This window comes from Haemorhous mexicanus, chromosome 1, assembly GCF_027477595.1.
Source record: "Haemorhous mexicanus isolate bHaeMex1 chromosome 1, bHaeMex1.pri, whole genome shotgun sequence".
Classification (NCBI taxonomy): Eukaryota; Metazoa; Chordata; class Aves; order Passeriformes; family Fringillidae; genus Haemorhous; species Haemorhous mexicanus.
Window position 1 is genome coordinate 21,842,856 of NC_082341.1, and position 19,965 is coordinate 21,862,820.

Genomic DNA, 19,965 nt, shown 5'->3' on the forward strand with positions numbered 1-19,965 from the left:
TGCAGGCCTGGAGGGACTTCACTGCTGTGTAACTTGAGCCCAGCCTGGCCCCTCTAGAGTGACCAGGAGCTTCTGGAATGTGTGGTGGATAGTAATGCTTCATACAGGGAGATTTCCAGCTGCTCCAAAAAGCTTTTATTTCCTTTGTGTCAATTCAGACATAGCAGGTATTTGAAAAAGCAAAAAAGTCTGAAATTTGCTTTAGGAGCTTTACTTGCAATACCCTTGGTTCATGTTGCTGATGCTGATGAGATTCTCATCACTGTTCTCTGTCCTTTTTTTTTTTGAAGAAAAAAGGAATGGAGTGCTGCTGAGGGAACCTGCAAGCTGCTCCCTAAGTGCTGCTTGGGGCAGAAGATTGTGTGAGGTGCAGCACAGGGTCTTCTAAGGCAGCTTGTAGCCTGGGCTGTACTGTTGTGTCTCAGCCCTGGAGCTGCTTTGGCAGCAGCTCAAACCCACAGCAGGAAGTCATGTTGCTCTGAGCAGAGTTAGGCAGATGAAAATGGGAAGTTATCTCTACACTAGTATTAGCGTAACCCTAAGGTATAAGTTGTCTAGTACAAGTTTGATGCTACACTGACATTTCTCTTTCAAAAACAAAACTGAACTCCCAGCCATGGGCTGACTATGCTGACTGCAAATTGTGCTGAAATGCTTAAGCCTGTCTGCTCACTTGGTGAACAGTTACCCACCCGAGGCTGGGAGGAGATTTGGTGACCCAAGTGATGTTGATGCAGTTCCCCAAACAAGCTCCTTGCACTGTTTGGGCAACAGCCTGTTTTATCTTGGTGTTCAATGTGTGTTTGTGTTTATTTTCCCCCTCTCCAGCTATGGGAGACATCCATCTAGCTGCAGTGTTTTCCTGGGGTCACATCAGAACTGTTTACTTTGGATTTTATAGAAACTCAGCATCACTGCACATTCATCTGCTCTTCAGACAATTCGAAAGATCAACAGAGATGCCTGTGATATCGCAGTGATAACCTCCTGTCATGTGGAAAGGAAAAAAAACAGTCTTTTTTTCTTTCTTTCTTTTTTGTTGACTTGTATTTTATGGATTTTACGAACAACCAAAATCATAACATTTGACAGAGAATAATTAGCCCAGATGTGACAAGGCTGTTCTGCATGGTGACCTAGAATCCCAGCTGCAGTCCATTTGCCAGTCCTGTGTAAGAGAGGTTTTTCTCTGGTTTACTGCAGTCCTGACTCAGACCAGAGTGGAACTGGGAACCTGCCTCACGGAGAGCCCAGCTGATGTAAACTTGTACGCTGTATGCATGAACCTTGTGTTCTTTACTTTCCACATGTAAGGAAAAAACAACATACTGTAGTAGAGATTAGCATGCAGGAGTAAGAAATATAGGAATTTTTTTTTGTGACAGGATTTCAAGCTTTGAAAGGCAACTATTTGACACAAATGGCAAACAAACAAAGATTATATCTTTTTTTTTTTTTACCTTACATGTTTATAATCTCAGTATACAGATTGTATATATGTAAACATTCAATAATGTCAAAAATAGCTGTTATACGTATGTGTATTTTGCCAAATGCCTAAAGAAACAGTCATGACTAACATCATCACACTTCAGATTTTCTAATATTATGAGCAGACATCTTTGGAAATACAGAAAGTACAGTACTGTAAAACTGTGTCTCTCAGAAACTGGTGTTTGACCAAAATCTATACAACTTTTTCAGCATCTTATACTGTCTTGACAATCTCAATTGTACAGTAGACTGCGGAAACCAGTACAGCAGCACTTTGTCTTAAATCATCATAAAAGGAACCAGCTAAAATCCCTTGTTTAGTAAGATAACCACTGTATCCTCTCACAGGTGTAATCAAGAATGATTCAGCAGACAATAGAGTATTTAAGTCACGTGCAGCCCAAACTTACTGGACATTTGTGAATACTTCTAAGTGGTCAATTCAGGATGTGGTGATGTGAAGTCTGTCTGTGAGAGTTGCTGTGTATTTTTGATAGAGCATTTCAGACACTGTTTTAGATGGCAAGGCATAGGCTTATGAGAGGCATAACAATTTCACTGCACTAGATAATAACAGTGCTGGGCAAGTGGCCAGTTTCATTGCTGTCTTTCAATTTTTATTCGTTACTGGAATCGCATTTACCATGCGCTTGAATGCTATGCTTGCTGCCCCTGAAGCCCCCTTGACAATTTTTTGGGGCATTAAACTGAGCACAAATGAATTTAGCTTAAAAAGAAGGTGGTGGGGGGGGAACAACTCTTTACCGTGTTAATCTTGTCTGTAAGTTCATGGTTATAGTTCTAACACCTGAGACTTCTGAAGGTTGTTGTAAAGAAAATGCCTTCTGGTTGGGAATTTTCAGTTAGTGAGAAACTGGACCGTATTAAATCAGTCTATAATTCTCTGTTTTTCCAAAATGGACTACTTGGTAGCTTCAGGTAGTACCATTGCAGAATAAAACACCTGACTCTTTGGTGCAGTTGAATACCCTACACAACAGCTGTATGATTAATTAGATATTATTGTAATAGGAACATCTATGGTGTTTCTGAATCTTCTACCTCTTTCATGTATTTCCTTTAGTAAGTGAACCCAACACTTGCAGCCTTTTAATGTATTTTTTTAACTTTTACGTCTCTCAATAAAGTCAGATATATGTAAGATTAAATTAATAAATGTTTAAAGATGTCGGCAGCTGTAAAATATGTAAGATTTTTAGAAACTATATTTTATGATTAGGCTGTATGTTTGATTATGACAAAATATTGGCCTTGGCATTCAAATGATTTTCTCACAGTCAACAGGTTCTGGTAAGTATTTGAAAAAAGACAAATATAAGTGAGCACAAGTGGGTGCAGACTGACCATCTGGAAAGAGACAGTCACTTGTAACTGCTTTAGGGAAAGATTCTGCATTTTTGTGAAAGGTAAATATATCAATCAGCACTGAAGATTATTTTTTGCAATGATTTACTTTGAGTGTAGCTATCTGGATTAAAGATAGTTGATAGCATGTAGCTTATGAAATTAGGGTCTGAACCATAACTTGAAATCAATATGTCTTTTGTTGACTTCACTGGACTTTGAGCAGGACCCTCAAGAGGTTCACCCACATTAGGACATTATGATAACCCGATCATCGCTGTATTTCTCTGTCACCTGGAAGCTGGTTTTCCCTCCCATATTCATATCTTGTCTTTAGTAACTGGACTGTTCATCAGGTGCCTTTTGTGGTATTTTTTTGGATACAAACTGATCCCATTAGATTTCTGTGCATATCATATGTTTATCAGTGTTTACTCTTCCGTTTCCATTTTGCCTTATCAAGAAGCAGCAAGATTTGGCAGACAGAACTGGAGATAACATGCAGGCTCTTTCTGCTATGTTCATAGCTTCTTGTTTTGCAAACAAATGGCCCTCCTGATTGTATTTTCAATGTAGTATGTAGTTCCAGCTTCTTTTGTTTTGGTATAATTCATTTGTAGCATATGATGATACACTTATGTGTGTAGTGTACCTTTAACAGTCACCCTCACATTTGGAGATATGTAGTGACTGGAAGTTTAGTTCTGAGCACTAAGTTTAAGTTAAATAAATGTTAACTTTCACTTTGGTCGTCTAGCGTGAGAATATCACAGGACTTGTGATCTTGCAAAACTCTTCTGCAGAGAACTTTGCATCAGGTTGGTAACTTGGGAGACCGGAACTGGCAGGGCTGTGTGAGCCTCCCAAGCCAGTGGAAGTTGGACAGAGAAGCTGTTTGCTTACAAAGCTGTCAATTCCTACTTTTAAAATGTAGTATGTTGAAAAGCTGCCAGATTAATAACCTTGAAGATTGCAAATATTTTTATCCACTGTAGTTAGTTACGCTGGCAATAGCAATATAAACTGCTGCATAATACCTCATCCAGACTAAAATAGAGTACTTGTCACTAATATAGCTCAGTCATTTTGACTAATTGAGACTCATGCTTTTATTTTGGTTTTATTTTAATAAATGAACAAGGTATTGCCAACTATGCTGTAGATGCCTGTTGAAGCGAGGAAGCCATCAGTTCTCAACTAGAAGTAATTGTTTATATGAGCACAGGACCGGCAGGATGAGATATACTTTAGTTACCTTTATGTATTTCGATGTGGGAGAAGAATCTTGTGTAATTTATAATAAAATTAATGATGTGACTAACTGATGGAGACTGGAAAATTGAGATTGTATCTAAAAATAATGCTGCACAATGATGCCACAGTTTAACAAGTAAAGATTTACCTACTAATTCTGGATTTGCTGACTGAAGAACTTGAGTAATCTCAGGCAATATACCAGAGATGGTTGTGACTGATTATTTATATATATTTTTGTTACATTTAATTAAGTACATTCAAGAAGATTGTTAATTTTATAGAGCCTATCTTTGCTTAGATTGTGACTAAAGTCACAACTTGCCAGTCACCTGAAGTGTGACTTGAAGATGGCTTCTTCCAGATGATTTAGAATTCCTGATTTATGAGATGTTGAACCTGCTGAGCTCATGGGCTCATGAAATAATTTTGATTGCTCTATTGAACAAGTGAACCTTTGAGGTATAGCCTGAATTAAAATCCTAAAGAAATTGTGTCAGTAGCTAGTGTACTGAAATCCTCTTACTCAAATCCCTATTGCTGGTTTGGACTGATTGGTCTTGTCAATGCTAATGCAACATCTTTTTTCAAAACCAGAGGTAAGAACGGGTACATACATTATTATAGACATGTGTATACTACAAATTCTGACCAAATTTGCTGTAACTTCATTAGTGAATTGATTAATGGATAGAATGTAATGTGTAAGAAGGATGAGACTCTATAATCCTTAAGGATACACTCTTCAGTTAGCCCTTAGGACTTGCTCTGTCATCAAACCCCATAGCTAGTTGTAAGCAAAGTTATCACACTCCAGTGTAAAACTCAGTGAGCTCCTGTTCTCTTCCATCCCCTTTTCACTTCTACTGAAAAGAATTTTCATGAAACATTCATCCACTAACAGCCTCTGTGAGTTGACTGACATCAGAAAACTGCTAAAAGTTGGTTACCTTTCCACACTATGGATAGGGTCTTTCCAATGCTGTTAATAATAGTGGGTTAAATGAGGTATTAGGAAGAAATTCTTTACTGTGAGGGTTGTGGGACACTGGCACTAGTTGCCCAGAGGAGCTGTGGATGCCCCATCCTTGGAAGTGCTCAAGGCCAGGTTGGTTGGGGTTCTGAACAACCTGATCTAGTGGAAAGTCCCGTCCATGGCAAGGGGGTTGGAACGAGATGATCTTTATGGTCCCTGCCAACCCAGACCATCTAATGATTTTGTGATCTTCTGCTTGTGCTATAATCAGGTGATGATGCCTCATGTCTTGTTGATTTTGCACTGGTTTTGCTTGGGATGAGTTAATTTTCTTCACCAGAGCTGGTATGAAGTTGTGGTTTGAATTTGTGCTGAAAACACTGTAGATAATACAAGGATTTTTTCAGTTATTGCTGAGCAGTTCTTGCAATGAGCCAAGGCCTTTTCAGCTCTTCACATGCCCCACCAGTAATTGGGCTTGGGGTGCACAAGGAGTTGGGAGGGGACACAGCCAGGACAGCAGACCCAAGGGATACCCTAAACCATATGATGCCATGCTCAGCAACAGTCCAGGGGGAAGGCTGGCAGTGAAGAACTGCAGCTCAGAGATTGGCTGAGCACTGGTCTGTTGATGGTAAGCAATTGTTTTCATTTGCATCACTTGTCTTTTTGGCTTTTAATTCCCTTTTATTTATTTTTTATTATTAGTCCAGTTATTTAATTTTAATTATTTAACTGCTCTTAAGTCAACCCATGAGTTTTCTCACTTTTACCTTTACAATTCTCTTGCCATCCCACTGGGTGTGGGGACTGAGCAAGCAGCTGTTTTGGGGCTTAATTACTTGTGGTTAAACCAGAATACTACTGGTAAAACCACTTGGTGTCTCAGCCATCCTGTGTCTGTCTCACCTTCTAGCATTTTTGAAGGCTAAACCTCATAAATCACCAAGACTGTGAACCTAACAGTTCAGCTGTTTCCTGTTTCTCTTGCTCCAAGTCTGAAAATCATGTTTCTTTCTCTAAACTGAGTTTCAGTGTCACGGGATAACAGTGGACTGTATGGACCACTGTTTTTAACCACAATATGATGTTATTTGCCTCATTTTTAAAGAGCTTGAGCATTGCAGTCTCTGCTGAATACCAAGAATGGATGAGCTGATGACCCACTATTTGCATGGCTTCCAAATCTTATGTATCAGCAATATGGGATTTGACTTGGATCACATTTGACGTGCTCAGTTGGTCGGAGCTCAGTGTTAATAACGCCAGGGTCACAGGTTCAATCGCCCTATGGGCCATTCACTTAAGAGTTGGACTTGATTATCCTTGTGGGTCCCTTCCCCAGAATATTCTGTGATTCCTGAAGACAAATATGAGTAAACTGCAAAAATATGTGCAGGTTGTGATCCCACGACTGGACAGTGGAATGAGGTTCCTGTGTGCACATAACTATTTTATCCTCATAGGCAAGAAAAATGAAACAGTGAAACTAATTGTGTAAACATAGCTGCAATACAAACAGGACTCTCTTAAGTGTGATTTTGTCAGAAACAAAAAAGAAAGTAATAGTTTCTATCATCTATGCTAAAAATCTCCGATGCAAGTAGTTTCTAAGTCAGCTAATGGAAACCTTTTCTGGTGTCTCAAGTATGGATGCTGATGTAAACTGCAGCTTTGGAAACAGCACCTTATGCACATGGTATCTTGTGATTCCACAAGAGTTTTCTGTATTTAGAGAAAAGCACTGCAACAGGCAACATTCCTATATTATCTCAGCCAAGAAAGAAAACAAGCAGTAAAAATAAGTTCAGAACACAGATATTGCTCACACTTGAGATAATGTACCTGGCTACAAAATTAGCTCACCTAGCTAGGTCTGGCAGTTCTAGCTCTTTAAAATCCAGTCTATACCAGTTTCAAAATCACTTCAGCAAAACCAGCTTTAAACTGTTTAAAAACTTCTGCTACTTAAGATGGGCCATAATTGCCATATAACTCAGAAAGAGATGAGGAAAATTTGTGAAAATAAGCACAGAGCAGTTAAAAAGAAACGTTATCTAGGGGAGGAGTAAAGGAATCAACACAATTTTTAATTGCTAGAGAATAAAATGTCAAAGCAACAATCTTTTATTTTTCTGTTTCTGTATTCCTCTGAATAAGAAAAAATAAAGCTTTTGTTTTAAAAAATATCAACATGAGGCCTTAAGACCTTACATATTCTAACTTTAGCATGGAGAGTCTATTTTTACAACCATGTTAGAAATTCTGTAAATAGGCCTGACTGACCTTGTAAGTGGAGTGGTGTGAGCAGCTAATCATGCAATATTGTAAGGCTCTGCAGAACAGCAAATGCTGATTTAGTTTGATTATTGGTACAAGAACTCCTGCTCACTGCCTGTGTAGACTCTGCATATTTTACGCTTGGAAATACAGTCCAGAACATACTCAAACTGTGAATATATAACCTGATTTTTCTTTTCTTAAGGATAAAAATATATTACAATAGGTAATATTTTATATAGAATACAGTACTTATTTTTATTGTTGCATAAATGCAAAATATTTTTTTCAGAATAGCAAAGCATTATGGAATTTTTAATCTGCTGGAGAAAACACTATTTACTGTATGACCAGTTCTTTCAGCAAAGCTTTTGGGGTGGTATATACCAAATGGCTCTGCCAGCTTCATTTTGTGCTGATGTTTAACTTGGGCATTGCTGTAAAAAAAAGCTGTTTTTTCACTCATACTAGCCATTACTGAAAGAGGCAAGGAGAATCATGTTTCACCACTGTGGCTGGGCTAGTGTTGGCAAAAACAATGATTTGCATCATATCATTGTCTTTGCTAGTTGAAATTCTTTAAAAATCGTACCTGATGTATTAAGAATGCAAGATTTTGACAAACATCAAAATGAAGCACTGCAGTTTACAACTTTCTAGCTTTGAGTGTGATATTTTTGTCATAAACATTACAGGCATTGGGCTGTTGAATGAATCTGGCTTTCATGTAGCTAAATAAAATGTTGCTTTTTATAAAATCAAATCATTGTAATTTGGGGTTCTAAATTCCTGCTCACTTTTAATAATAACAGCGTCACAGTATCCACTTCTACAAGAGTATTTAATACAAATGCCTGTGGTTTTCAATGTTACTAACATATTGTAACATCAGTAAAGTGACTTTCAATGACAAAGACTCTTGTGTGTATTTTGTTCTTCTGATTCGCTGTATTTAACACTTTCTGTTTTATAGATCTCTATAAAGATGTTGCATGCAGGGGAAAAGGCTAATAGAAGAATATAGATGTTGTTCTTCAAATTCCAAGGATGAAAATGATCCAGTGACCTTCTCAAATCTTTGTCTTAGGGGCCTACTGTTCTCAAAGCAAATCTAAAATTACTATTCCTTAGTTTGCCTGTTTGAGGGCAACCTAGGAAAAATACCTGTTTGAAACTGTGCCTGGTGGTTGGCTCAAAGGTCGAGAGTAATGACCCCACCTGAAATCACCCCACCTGGCATTACGTGAGTATCCTTCCCAGTACGCCTTGTGGGAAAGTGAAACCATAATTCTGAGAATAACTGTTTCTCTAAAACAGGTAACTTGCATATTCAATCTGCCCACTGAATCTACCCTTAATGGGGAAGCAATTTTTGCCAAGGTTTCAGGTGGCTTTTTTTTAGCTATGACAGCAAACTCTGTACTAAATCCTTAGCATCTGTATGTATCAGCTTAGTTTCTCTCTAAACTTTAAAGATTATGTATCTCATCAGTCCCTGTGAATACACTATTTTTGAAATGCTATGTAAAACAAAAAGCTACTTTTTCTTGAGGACAGGAATCTTCTCCTGGTTTTGGAACAATTTTTTTTCCAGTTTTCTCTGGTTTATGTTTACAAGACTACTGAAGAAAACCCTATTGGTTCACACTGCTTTCTTGCAGCATTTCCCTGCCCAGTAACTGCCTGGTGCCAAAATACTGATTCAGCCTGGGGAAGTAAACTGAGCAAGACTTGAGTTTTGAGTCCTTGGGTCTTGAGTGCTTTGGCCCACTTGAGTCAGCTGTTCTCACTGAATTGCTACCCAGCCTCTTGCCCACACTTAGCCTATTCACTGTGATTGCAGAGTGAGAAACTGAGAAGACCTGGACACTGTGCAAGCACTGCCCAGCAACAGCTGAAACACTGCTGTGTCATTGCTGCTGATTAGTTACAAATCTGAGCCTTTGGGCTGCTATACAGAAAATTAATTTTATCCCAGCAAAGCCACTACAAGACCAGAAACACAATTAAGCAGAAGTAAAGATGTGTGGGAAATGAACATTTTGGTAAAGATCTCTTACTATTCTTAGGGTAAAACTAAGTGTAAGGATGAGCACTGTATATATACAAAATACCCAGATCCCTACAGGAAGAACAGCCTTTTTTCACACTCTTACTAACCTCATCAGCTGTCAAAGGTTTGAACTGCAGCAGAACTGATATTGCCTGCTACACTGAGACAAACCTTTGTGGATTTTGGTCTTTCCATTAGAAATACTTCCGGTAGTATTCCATCTGTTTCCAACTTTATGTGCAACAGGACAATGTACTGTCAGCATGTGAAAATATAATGCTGTCTTTGCCTTTGAAATTCATTATGAGGGTAGAAAGAGAACTAGCTTCTGTAATGAAACTACAAGCAATACCCAAATGATTCTAAATTTAAGCAGCAAGTACAGGTTGCTTCTTTAGGGAAGATGAGCCTGCTTTGAATTTACAGCCCAGAAACTGAAGTGCCAGATTTAATAGACACCTCCACAAAGCAGGGAACAATACAGTATCTTTGAGTGAGATTCCTGCTCTGAGGAGCTTGTTTGTCCAATGATGTATATTTATATTTGTCTATATATATGCACATATGTGCAGTTTTGCTTTCATTCCTCAATGCAAAGACTCCTCCCCAAAACTGCTCTAAACTACTTATATAAAAAATATACTTTTAACATTCTTCTGGCACTGTATTCACAAGCAGCAAAACAATATATATCACTCCACTGTAGTGGGCAGAAGTGACCAAAATCCAATTTCTTCCCCCTGAAGAGCCTCAGGCAAATAAGCTTTGCCTGTCTGTATCTGCTTTCATAGGTACTGCTGTGATCTGAAAGAGTAACATGGCAAGAATTTTTTCCAAGTGGGTTTTGGCCCTTGTGTGTTAGCTGGCATATTGAGGCATGAAGGCCACTTGCTACGGGTTAAAGTGGAGGAGAGAGAAACATTTATTTACATGTGACTGAAGTCTGTCTGTCTGCCTGTGAAGGGAGAGTTGATGCACAAACTGACACAGCACAACTTCTGTATGTTTAAAACTGTTTTATGTAGTGACACAAACAAAGCAAGAATCTTACAAGAACAAAGCTCCTGATAACAGGGCACAAGGCTAGGAGAGTTTTCTGCTATGTTTTGTTGCATCCCTGCTTAGAAGAAGTTCTAGCAGGTAGTCTTACACTCAGTGCATGGTGTCACAAGCTTCATCTTCAAAAGAGCTGACAAGTAAGTAATCAAAACTTACTGACGTTTTAACAGACCAGAGCAAGATGACCATTCCAAAACCCCTCTTAGTTTGTACATCTGTCCTATGTTGTCAAAGACAAAAAAAAAAATGTAACCTCTTAAGTCATACACATATTACTGTTAAAGTCAGAAAATATTAAGTTGCATTCCAGAAACTGATTTTAGTGAATCATGGTAAAAAAGTAGACATATACTGAAAATCTTACCATTTGCGTGATCTGAGTTATACACAGTGAACTGCAAGTTTATGAAAATAAAAGCAGCTTAAATAATCACAGATTGGAAGTTAAAGACAACAGTACATGAGTAGTTCATATTCATTATCAAGACTAAAAAATGTGTGAAAAGGGATGCCTTCATAAAAGATACAATTTCCAATATTGAAATACACAATCATCGGAGAACTTGGCAAAGCAAAACACGTACTGGAATGTTAAATCATGATCATCCACAGCTTGCTTCCTTTTGATTAAGATGCTCATAAAACTGGAATGTTAAAACATGATCATCCACAGCTTGCTTCCTTTTGATTTAGATGCTCATAACACACTGTATGAACTGAAAAGAGAATAACCACTTCTTAGATGTATGACAGAGAACAAGTTTTTACTTTTTCTCCTACAATACTCATTGTCACTACACTTTTCTGTTAAGAAATTCAGCCCATGAATAGTAAAGCTTTAAAATACATGTGAAAAAAAGCAAATAGGTTATTAAAGCAAAGCATCTCCTTAATGATACCAACAACAACAAAAATAAAAACTACCACACATGGTCTTCCCCCTGTTCAAAAAAAAAAAAAAACAAACCCAAACCCCATCCCCCAAATCCAGGATGACTCGAATCTAGTGTTCTCTTTTCACTGCACAGATATGGCTAGGAAGCCAAGACCCAGAAGCCTGACTGAGTGTGATTTGTCCACCAAACCTCCACCAACCCTTCCCAGGAAAAATGCCTACCAAGCTTTAAAACAGAAAATGAAAAAAAAAAGTCACAGAAAGTGATGCTAGCAAGCGTTGTAGCTTCTTTGATCTTCTTGAACCACATCAGATAGAAGTTCAGAAAAAGGTACACAACATTTTATAGAACTCTGTAAAATACACAAAAGCTTTTTGAGACAATACTCAACATGTCCTAGAACTTCTGGGCTCTCACTGTACGTGTAGGGAAGGCCCAAACTCAAATCATTACTGATTGTCTTAAGTTTCTCTTCTGTTTTACTCTGGAATTTTAATAGATTCCTTAAAATTTACTTACATCATCATAGTGGAAGTTCACAAAACCCTGCTGAGTTGCATCCCTTCTTCTAAAGCATTCTGCAAAAATTCATTAAGAAAACAGAAACCAGGTAAGAAGAATTACAAATAAACAAATTTTTAAAGCGTATAGTACTTTCCTAAAAATTCCCATGTCACATAAAGAAGAACATGATGAAGAATACTGCAATTCATTCCAAGACTTAATTTCCCATTCTAAATTTTTGTGTTTATCATATACAACCCTTTATGTTCTGTTAATAAACAAAGCTTCCCAATTTTGGTAACGTTACTCTTCCAGTCTCTGGAGTAAACCCTGCATTAGTATAAAGTCCTTTTTTTTCATGGGAATTTAAAAAATCCTGATGTATAATTGCCTGTAGACTATTGATAGAAACCTCTTTTGTAGTAGGCCGAAGTTGAACTTGTGATAAGTGAACAAACAGGTTTTATTAAATAAAAAATATTATGGGGATGACAGCAACAACACTATAATCCAGCATACCAGTGAGAGCCCGGAGTTTCACACAGCAGGCAATGTAATCATCAAATGCAATCTTTCCTTGAGTGCTGTATCGCTTTGTGATTGCAGTCACAGCCTGTGGGCTCAGTCTAAATCCTATTTGAAAATAAAAAGTCTTATTTTGAAAAGCCAGGTAAGTTAATAGAATCCAACACGTTTTCATTGGAAACATCATGTGTTAGTTACTTCAGGATGATAACTGGGAAATGGTGTGAGTCAGTGTCAGAAGCAAGAACATTTCACAACTTACCCATAGTCATCAAGGCTTTCTCAAGTTCCTGACGATCCACTGTGCCACTTCCATCACTGTCAAAACTTACAAAGTGTTGCTTCCAGCCATTGACCACTGCCCAGAGCTCTTTAAACTCATTAAATCCCAGCGTGCCAGACATATCCCTCTGATTTCAAAGCTAAGAAAAGTATTTCTTAACTAAACAAAACCACCAACAAAATGTGACAAAAAAACAAACAAAAAAGGCATCTCTCTGTAGTTAAAAACTCTTACTTGAAGGCCAATATTAATACAATTTTACTATTATTAATTTGGAGAACACTAACTAGTGTTCTACAGCATCTACTAAAGCATCCCCCAGCACAGATGGAGGTAATTCTTCCCAAAACCTAAGGTCAGAGAACCTGCTCTCCCTACTTCTTCCCAGTGAAACCTGCTAAAGCAATCTTCTCTTTGTGAATTCTATTTTAGTTGACACAGTTCTCTTTAACCTGCTGCTACATAATTATAACCAATTTAATACATAGCTGAAATAAAAACAGATGCCAAAGAAAAAATTGTTATAATGTTAGTTCTCTCGTATTCAAAGTGGTTTGGTCAAGATGAGCTAAGAGCCCTCTCAGTTTAATTTCTGCATTTTTCTTTTTAAGCAGCAAAACTTTCAATTTAAGTTAACAAACCTCCAAAGATTCCAACCTTACACAGTATATAAGTCTTCCACTGGTCCTACTGCTGAATGCCATAGACCATTCCATTAGATACTCATTCATGGAACAGGATCTAGGAGGACTTAGATTGTATTCAGGCTGTGTACTACAAATGCTTAAAATTCATTAGGAAGGATGAGAAATTGGAAAGGTGTCCTATTTGAAAAGCACAATAAGTGATTTGCACAATACTTTATTCTAGGCCACCAGACCTGACTGTTCATACATTTAATGGAGAAACAGTTCCCCAGGCTTAAAAGAATACTGCTTGCTGTAAAATGATTGGTCACTGAGAGCCTCATTTATTAATTACTTCTTCATTTGTTAAAATTAGTGAGAATACAGTTTTGTATCTTTCCAATCACAATGATCACAAGATTTATCAAGTAAAGGCTGAATGGAAACTACAAAGCATTTCCCAAATGTTTTGGCATTCTCCCACCTTTGCTTACATAATGCAAAAGTGTTTAAATTTCATACTAAAGGATACATCCAGCATTGAGATCATAAGTCTGCAAGTCTCTAAGTTGAAAGCTGTTAAAATTAGAAAAAGGAAAAATAAATTATGCTGGAGCATATGCTTCAGTTTTATCTAGACATAAAATTTCAGATTTATTATAAATTTAAATTATATAAACTATTATGTAATTGGTTCCCCTATATACAGCCATAACATATTTTTCATCCAAGTAAGAGGCATTATTTTTTAGAAAAACTGACAGCAGACAATTTGAAGGCAATTCAAGTTATATTTAAAACTAACTTGCTCTTATCTTAATCCACAACAGTTTTGGGTTTCAAAGTGGTCATTTATATTCCACTCCAATAGCCACCCCTTGAGCAAGCCAGTTTCACTCACAGAAGCTGTAAACTGAAGAGAAGGTATCCCAGCAGAGGAGTACTGCCAGAGATTTTGGTCAAAATCAAAGCTCAGTTCAAACCAAAGCAAAGCATCTTTTTAAGAACTGTCCATTACAAAACAAACCACTTCAACTCCACAGCCCAACAGAGTGGGGAACTAAGGAGGCTGAGAAGGCAAATCCCTGGCACACAGAATTAAATACAGAGAATTTACATGTCCAAGATATGGAAAGGAAAGCCATTTGCCATGCAAAGAAAAAAACCCCAGCTCTGCAGAAGGCACAACTACACACGTTTTCTAGGGAAGAAGAATTAGTGTGCTTTAGATGTGCTTGTTCATTCAAATCATTAACTTACGTTTATATGCTCCTGCAATCCCTGACTGGGTGAGACATCTCTGTAGCTCATCAGCATCTATTTGTCCATCCTTTCGATAACAGAAGATGTATCAGCTATTAATACCCTCTCCCAGGCTGCTTATTCCCAGTACCCACTCCCTTTCCAGTGGCATTCAATTAGTTATCCTTCTCAAGACATCCTCATAACTCACAAATATAAAAATTCCTGGTTTTTTAAATATAAAGTTGCTAGTAGAACAAGCAAATGTAGAAAGCAAAGAACTTTGAAAGAAAAACAAATCAAACTCAGAAAAGATACCTATCCACATGGCTTGGAAAAAGCCTCACTTCCAACAAATCCTGCTCAGGGCCAAATAGAGAAAACAACTGCCAATTCATGGAAAACAATGAGCTGCCAAAAGTGGAGGAGGAATTCTAAGTTTTATTCCTCACATCCCCAACATGAGGTTTGGTTCACACAGAGTTTAATTTAACCTCATTCAGGAATGGAACATTATGTCTGTAGACATAAAAAATGATGACACTTCTGCAAAGCTTTAGAAGATGAAAAGCCAAGTCAAGGGAGGTTTAAGGTGGCTATCAGAATAAGGTTTTTTGTCCAGAGAGTGGCTGAGCACTGGTATGGGCTTCCCAGTGAAGTGATCACAGCACCAAGCCTGACAGAGTTGAAGTATTTTGACAACACACTTGGGCACTTGGTTTGACTCTTGGGGTGTCTTTAGCAAGGCCAGGAGCTGGCCTCAGTGATCCTTGTCGGTACCTTCCAACTCAGCATATTCTATGATTCTGTTTGCTACAGCATTTTCCTTATGTTTTTAAACTCATTTTTGAAAACTCTTTTTTTCAAGAATAGAGATATACTACTGAATGATATGGTGGGAAGGGCACAGCTTGATAACTTTCAGAAATTAAGTATCATTGTTTAGAAGACAGAGTAGTTCTATGTTAAATGATATTTGACAAGGCCTGAAAAAAAGGCAACAATGTTTTGATTCTATGTAAAGTTAATGGCCACTAAACCCAAGTTTGCTTCCTATCTACTCCAGCAGTCTAATTATACAGATGTATTTAATACTTTATATTCAAGGGGGGGGGAGGAAAGGAAGAGATTTGAAATAGCCTTTAATATTAAGTAACTCTTCAAAGGCTTTGTACCTTCTGAAATAAAGATAGGAACTGCATAACTTTAAAATAGAGGAAGATAGAAAAGCATGACTGGAATCAAGATTAACACTACCAAAAATATGCTTGTCTTTTTTGATTTTTTTAGTAGAACATACGGAGGTTAAACTAGACAATGCATATGGGCTTTGCAAACAGGCTAAAAAAAAATTATTACTTCCTACAAAGACAGACTCAATTGAATAAAGATTTGAAAGAATATTTTTGACTTTCTTCTGTGAACAAAGGAAGCTAATTCATCAAGTCAAAGACAAGATCCCTGTAGTAAACTAATTCAAAGAAAACTCAGAGAAAACATTAAATATTATAGAGCATAAAAGCAACACAGCAGCAAAACAAAACCAAAATATACTAATTCTACAGTAAGTGTAGATGGATAACTGAGATGTGGCTTTTTACAGAATTGCATGGATGGCCATAAAAGCAACTGATAACTTATCTGTTACATGTCACTGTCTCCTTACCACTGGTACCAGAAACAGGCACCTCAGATTCCAAGGATAACTTCAAAAGCTACTGAGTTCATTTTAGTAAGGAATGCTTTCTACAAATAGAAAGCATTTCAGAGTATTAACTTAAGTATTCTTAAGTGCTAACTTGATCGTACCCATCAACCCACTGGGTACGGGTAGTATCCAGCTTCCAGTCTCCATGCCTCACTTGAGAAAGCTGGGCATGGTCTGTGTTTTGCTGAGATCCAGCTCCTGCCACCTCCTCTCCACAGTGCTGTATCCTGTTTGCTGCTCCCTCCCTTTCTCTTTACAATAGGAGCTTATTCATTTGTGCAGCATCAGTTACTGGTGCCACTGCTGACTCCTGGCACACATCCAGGAGGCACCTGCACGCAGACACATCTCAGCTGGCAGAAGAACTGTCAGCACATTCAGCAGAACTCAGCTCTGGGCTCCACCTTCTCAGAAAGGCCTCACTACACAGAGGTCATTCCAGTGTTCTCCTTTACTAAAAACCACATGATGTAAATATTTTCATAAGCAGTTAGAAGAAGTAAGATACAGACTGCAAGACGCATTATTAATTCAAAAGAGTAACACAGAGAACAAAACTAATCCAAGTGATGGTGGGAATCTGAACATCAGCTAATATTGCTGAATTTAAATTTTCATGTTGTGGTTGCATCTACCTGAGGATAGCAGACCCAAGAGCAGAATTTTAGATTTGCACACACCCTACAGGTGTGCAATATAGCTAAAATATATATAAATAGCTATAATATAGCAAACAAACACGGAAACTTCAGCTCAATAAACCTAACTTAATTGCTCCTAAACTCCGTAATACAGTTCAAAGAGCACTTACTTCTAGCAACATGCATGAACATACAAAAACCATATATGCCACAAAATTACAGGAAAGAAACTAAAAATGCAGAGCAGAATGAAGGGGAAGGAAAAAAAAAAGTTGTGAAAGCCTTTCCTCTAAAAGAATAATCACTCTATGTTACCAGTAAACCCAGATGTTGGCACAACCCATGACTGCTTTTCCATTTGTGAGTCTATTAAGATCATGTAATGACCTCTTTCCTGATAGCATTTCCTGCTCTTAGCCAGACCATCTCCACAGCCCACACTTCCCACTGTTTCTCTTTTATTTCTCCTAAACCTGGCAGCATTCACCAACCCAGAGCTGAGTCACAATTTAACTATAAAACTTCATGCATCTATATATTCCCTGTAAATACCTAGGAATATAGGAAATAGAGGCACACATGCCTGTGTTTGTGCATATATGTGTGCATTTATACATACAATACAGAAACTAACAGCATTATTCAAATTGTATAGTTCCTGAATGTACAGAGCTATAACATAGACCAATATAGCTATATATAGCAAATAGGCTAAGTAAAACAATTATGGATTTGGGCTTTTTTAACTAGAAACATTAATTTTTCTCACTGCATATACTAGGCATTTCTCCTTCCAAAGGTAGAGAGTACTCCCCAGGAAAAAAAAAAAAAAAAGTAAATAACATTTTATAAGTTTACCTGCCCTCCTACTGCAGCAAAATAACCATACAAAGGATCCTGAGCTTGTCCAGGGAATGCTGGTCCTCCTGGAGCTCCTCCATACTTTGGAAACAAAAAAGAAAATTAATTTTAAATCAATGATTCAGTTAAGGATCTGTACTTATCAACTTACATTTTTACATACACACCATGCCTTTAAAAAAAGAAAATAAAAAATCAAACCAACCAAAACCAAAACTCCTCATGAAAAAATCTCCCAAACCAAACTCTCAATTTCAGTACTGATATACTAATGTATTTTAATATAAACAGATCAGTGAAAAACCTTGCACAGGATCACTCGACTGATCTAGATACAGCCTGGTCTATCTCACCAAGGTTTCGTTTTCTTCTACCCTTAGCAGAAAACGGCGTGCCGAAGAAATACTAAGGCACTGCAATTTTTTTTTTCCACTTCAGCAAAGTTGAGCAGAACAGATGTCTAGGGCAAATACATGGAAGAATATGCATTAATTGTGAAAACCCTTACATAAAACTGATTCCTAAGTAAAAATCATGGAACGACACCCTCAGCAGGACTTTCTCCCCGGCAGCAGCTGCGGGGGAGGCGCCTCCTCCCTCCCTCCCTCCCTTCTCCCGCCGGCGCAGCCCCGAGCTGGCGCCTGCGGCTCCTCCCGGCGGGAGCGGCGGCCGGAGACCGGGCAGACCCCGCCTGACCCGGCTCCCGCCGCTCTCCCCGGGCTGCCGGCCACATCCCCCGCGGGCCCCGGCCCCGCTCACCCCGCCCTGGTAGAACCCGCCGGGTGCCGGCTGTCCGGGATACGCCATCTTCGCCTGGCACCGGCTCCGGCGGTCCGGCTGCGCCCGGCAGCAACCACCCGGATACGGAGGGAGGGCGGTGACTTCCAGCCCCGGCCCTTCCCGGAGCCCGCGTCCCGCCACCGCCCGGGCGGGGCAAGCGGCGACCTTCCGTCACCAGGGCAGCGGGCGGTGCCGGGTGGTGCCGTCGGGAGGTGAGGGACCACCCCCTCCGATCTCCTCCCCTCCAAGTTCCCCCTCCGGCACGGTGGTACAGGCCCGTGGCGCCGCGGCGGCCTTTCCCGGCGCTGCAGGGCAGGGCGGGGCGGGGCGGGACGGGACGTGGCGTGGCTCTGTCAGTGCCGGGGACGGGCGGGGAGCGCTGAGGCCGCGGGTCAGGTCGCCCGCGGCTCCTGGCCAGGAGGAGGAGGAGGAGGAGGCTGCGCCCTTGAGCCAGTGGCCGCGGGCAGCGGAGGTGGAGCTGGTCCCTGGCGCATCCCGGGGCTGCCGCTGCCGGGAAAACGGTGTTCTGTGGCGGCTCTGACCCACTAAGGCGACAGGAGAGCTCCCGACATGTTCACCGGTGAATCGATTGAGTTGATACCAGATTATTTGAGAACCACCGACTCGTGGTTTACCAAAAGACTGCAAGGCTCATAGACTCAGCCGTTCGTGCATCTGTAGCGTGCATCCCAAAACGCATCCTTACGTCTTCTCTGTTGGTACCGTTGCTTTTTCTTCAGAATTGGACCACCCGCCCCTGCTCCCAAAGACAGAGAACAGGCTGCATAATTTCTTTTGAGTCTGTAGGTCCAAATTCTGGAGTGGGAGCTGGGGGAATGCCCGTGTCCCATGGAGCGAGGGAGCCCTTTTGTGTTCAGTCGGGGCCGCTCCGGGTTTGTGGATTATCTGGGAGGTAATGCAGCCAGCATTGATCCAGCAGCCTCCTCCCGGCTGGCGGCGCTGCCCGGTGCAGCCCTTGGTTTTCTCCCGCTCACCTCCCAATATCCCAGGGAGCAGCATCAGCCGGAACGGCCACGGCTTCGTCTGAGCTCGTCTTACGACTTTGCAAAACAGAACTCCCTCCCTCTCCCAGTGAGAGCTATTTAATTCAGACGCAAGACGATGAGAAATCAGTTGCTGGAGTCTGTATGACTGAAACAAATCTCCTAATAGAGACGTTGCAGGGCAAATGGCCCTTTGTCAGAAATCTAGAAGCATAACATTTTTTCTAATTTTTGACATAATTTCTGAAGAACATTATAAATTTGAGTAGGACCTTAATTAATTAAAGTATGCTAATGTATAGTAAACTTTCCATTTAAAGTGAGTCACCCTACTCAGCTTCTAAGTCATCCAGTAAACAGAACTTTCAGACATTATCTCTGTGGAATATATTTTATTATTTCAGCACTAATTGC

At 39.6% G+C, this 19,965-nt stretch overlaps 2 protein-coding genes across 2 annotated transcripts in view; one reads left to right on the plus strand and one right to left on the minus strand.

Moving 5' to 3' along the window:
- ADAM22 (ADAM metallopeptidase domain 22) overlaps positions 1–8,283 on the plus strand; it is a 73,015-nt gene extending 64,732 nt beyond the window's left edge. Inside the window, exon 27 of the mRNA XM_059842759.1 lies at positions 829–8,283. Within this exon, the coding sequence (XP_059698742.1) occupies positions 829–849 (21 nt within the window). The 3' untranslated portion in view covers positions 850–8,283. The remainder of the gene's footprint in view (positions 1–828) is intronic.
- A 2,135-nt stretch (positions 8,284–10,418) lies between these two features.
- Positions 10,419–18,764, minus strand: SRI (sorcin). The gene is made up of 8 exons (XM_059842771.1): positions 18,527–18,764; positions 17,765–17,848; positions 14,576–14,645; positions 13,848–13,891; positions 12,669–12,816; positions 12,401–12,514; positions 11,897–11,955; positions 10,419–11,197 (listed from the first exon to the last, which is right to left on the minus strand). The coding sequence occupies exons 1-8, from the start codon at positions 18,572–18,574 to the stop codon at positions 11,171–11,173; spliced, it is 594 nt and encodes a 197-aa protein (XP_059698754.1). The 5' UTR covers positions 18,575–18,764; the 3' UTR covers positions 10,419–11,170.
- Positions 18,765–19,965: the final 1,201 nt, after the last annotated feature.

Excerpts from the sequence above, each read along its gene's own strand:
- SRI (XM_059842771.1), bottom strand. The coding sequence starts at position 18,574 with ATGGCGTATCCCGGACAGCCGGCACCCGGCGGGTTCTACCAGGGCGGG. Across the intron at positions 12,515-12,668 it reads GAAAGCCTTGATGACTATGG|GATTTAGACTGAGCCCACAG; the intron begins GTAAGTTGTGAA and ends ATTTTCAAATAG. Across the intron at positions 11,956-12,400 it reads GAAACTCCGGGCTCTCACTG|AATGCTTTAGAAGAAGGGAT; the intron begins GTATGCTGGATT and ends GAATTTTTGCAG.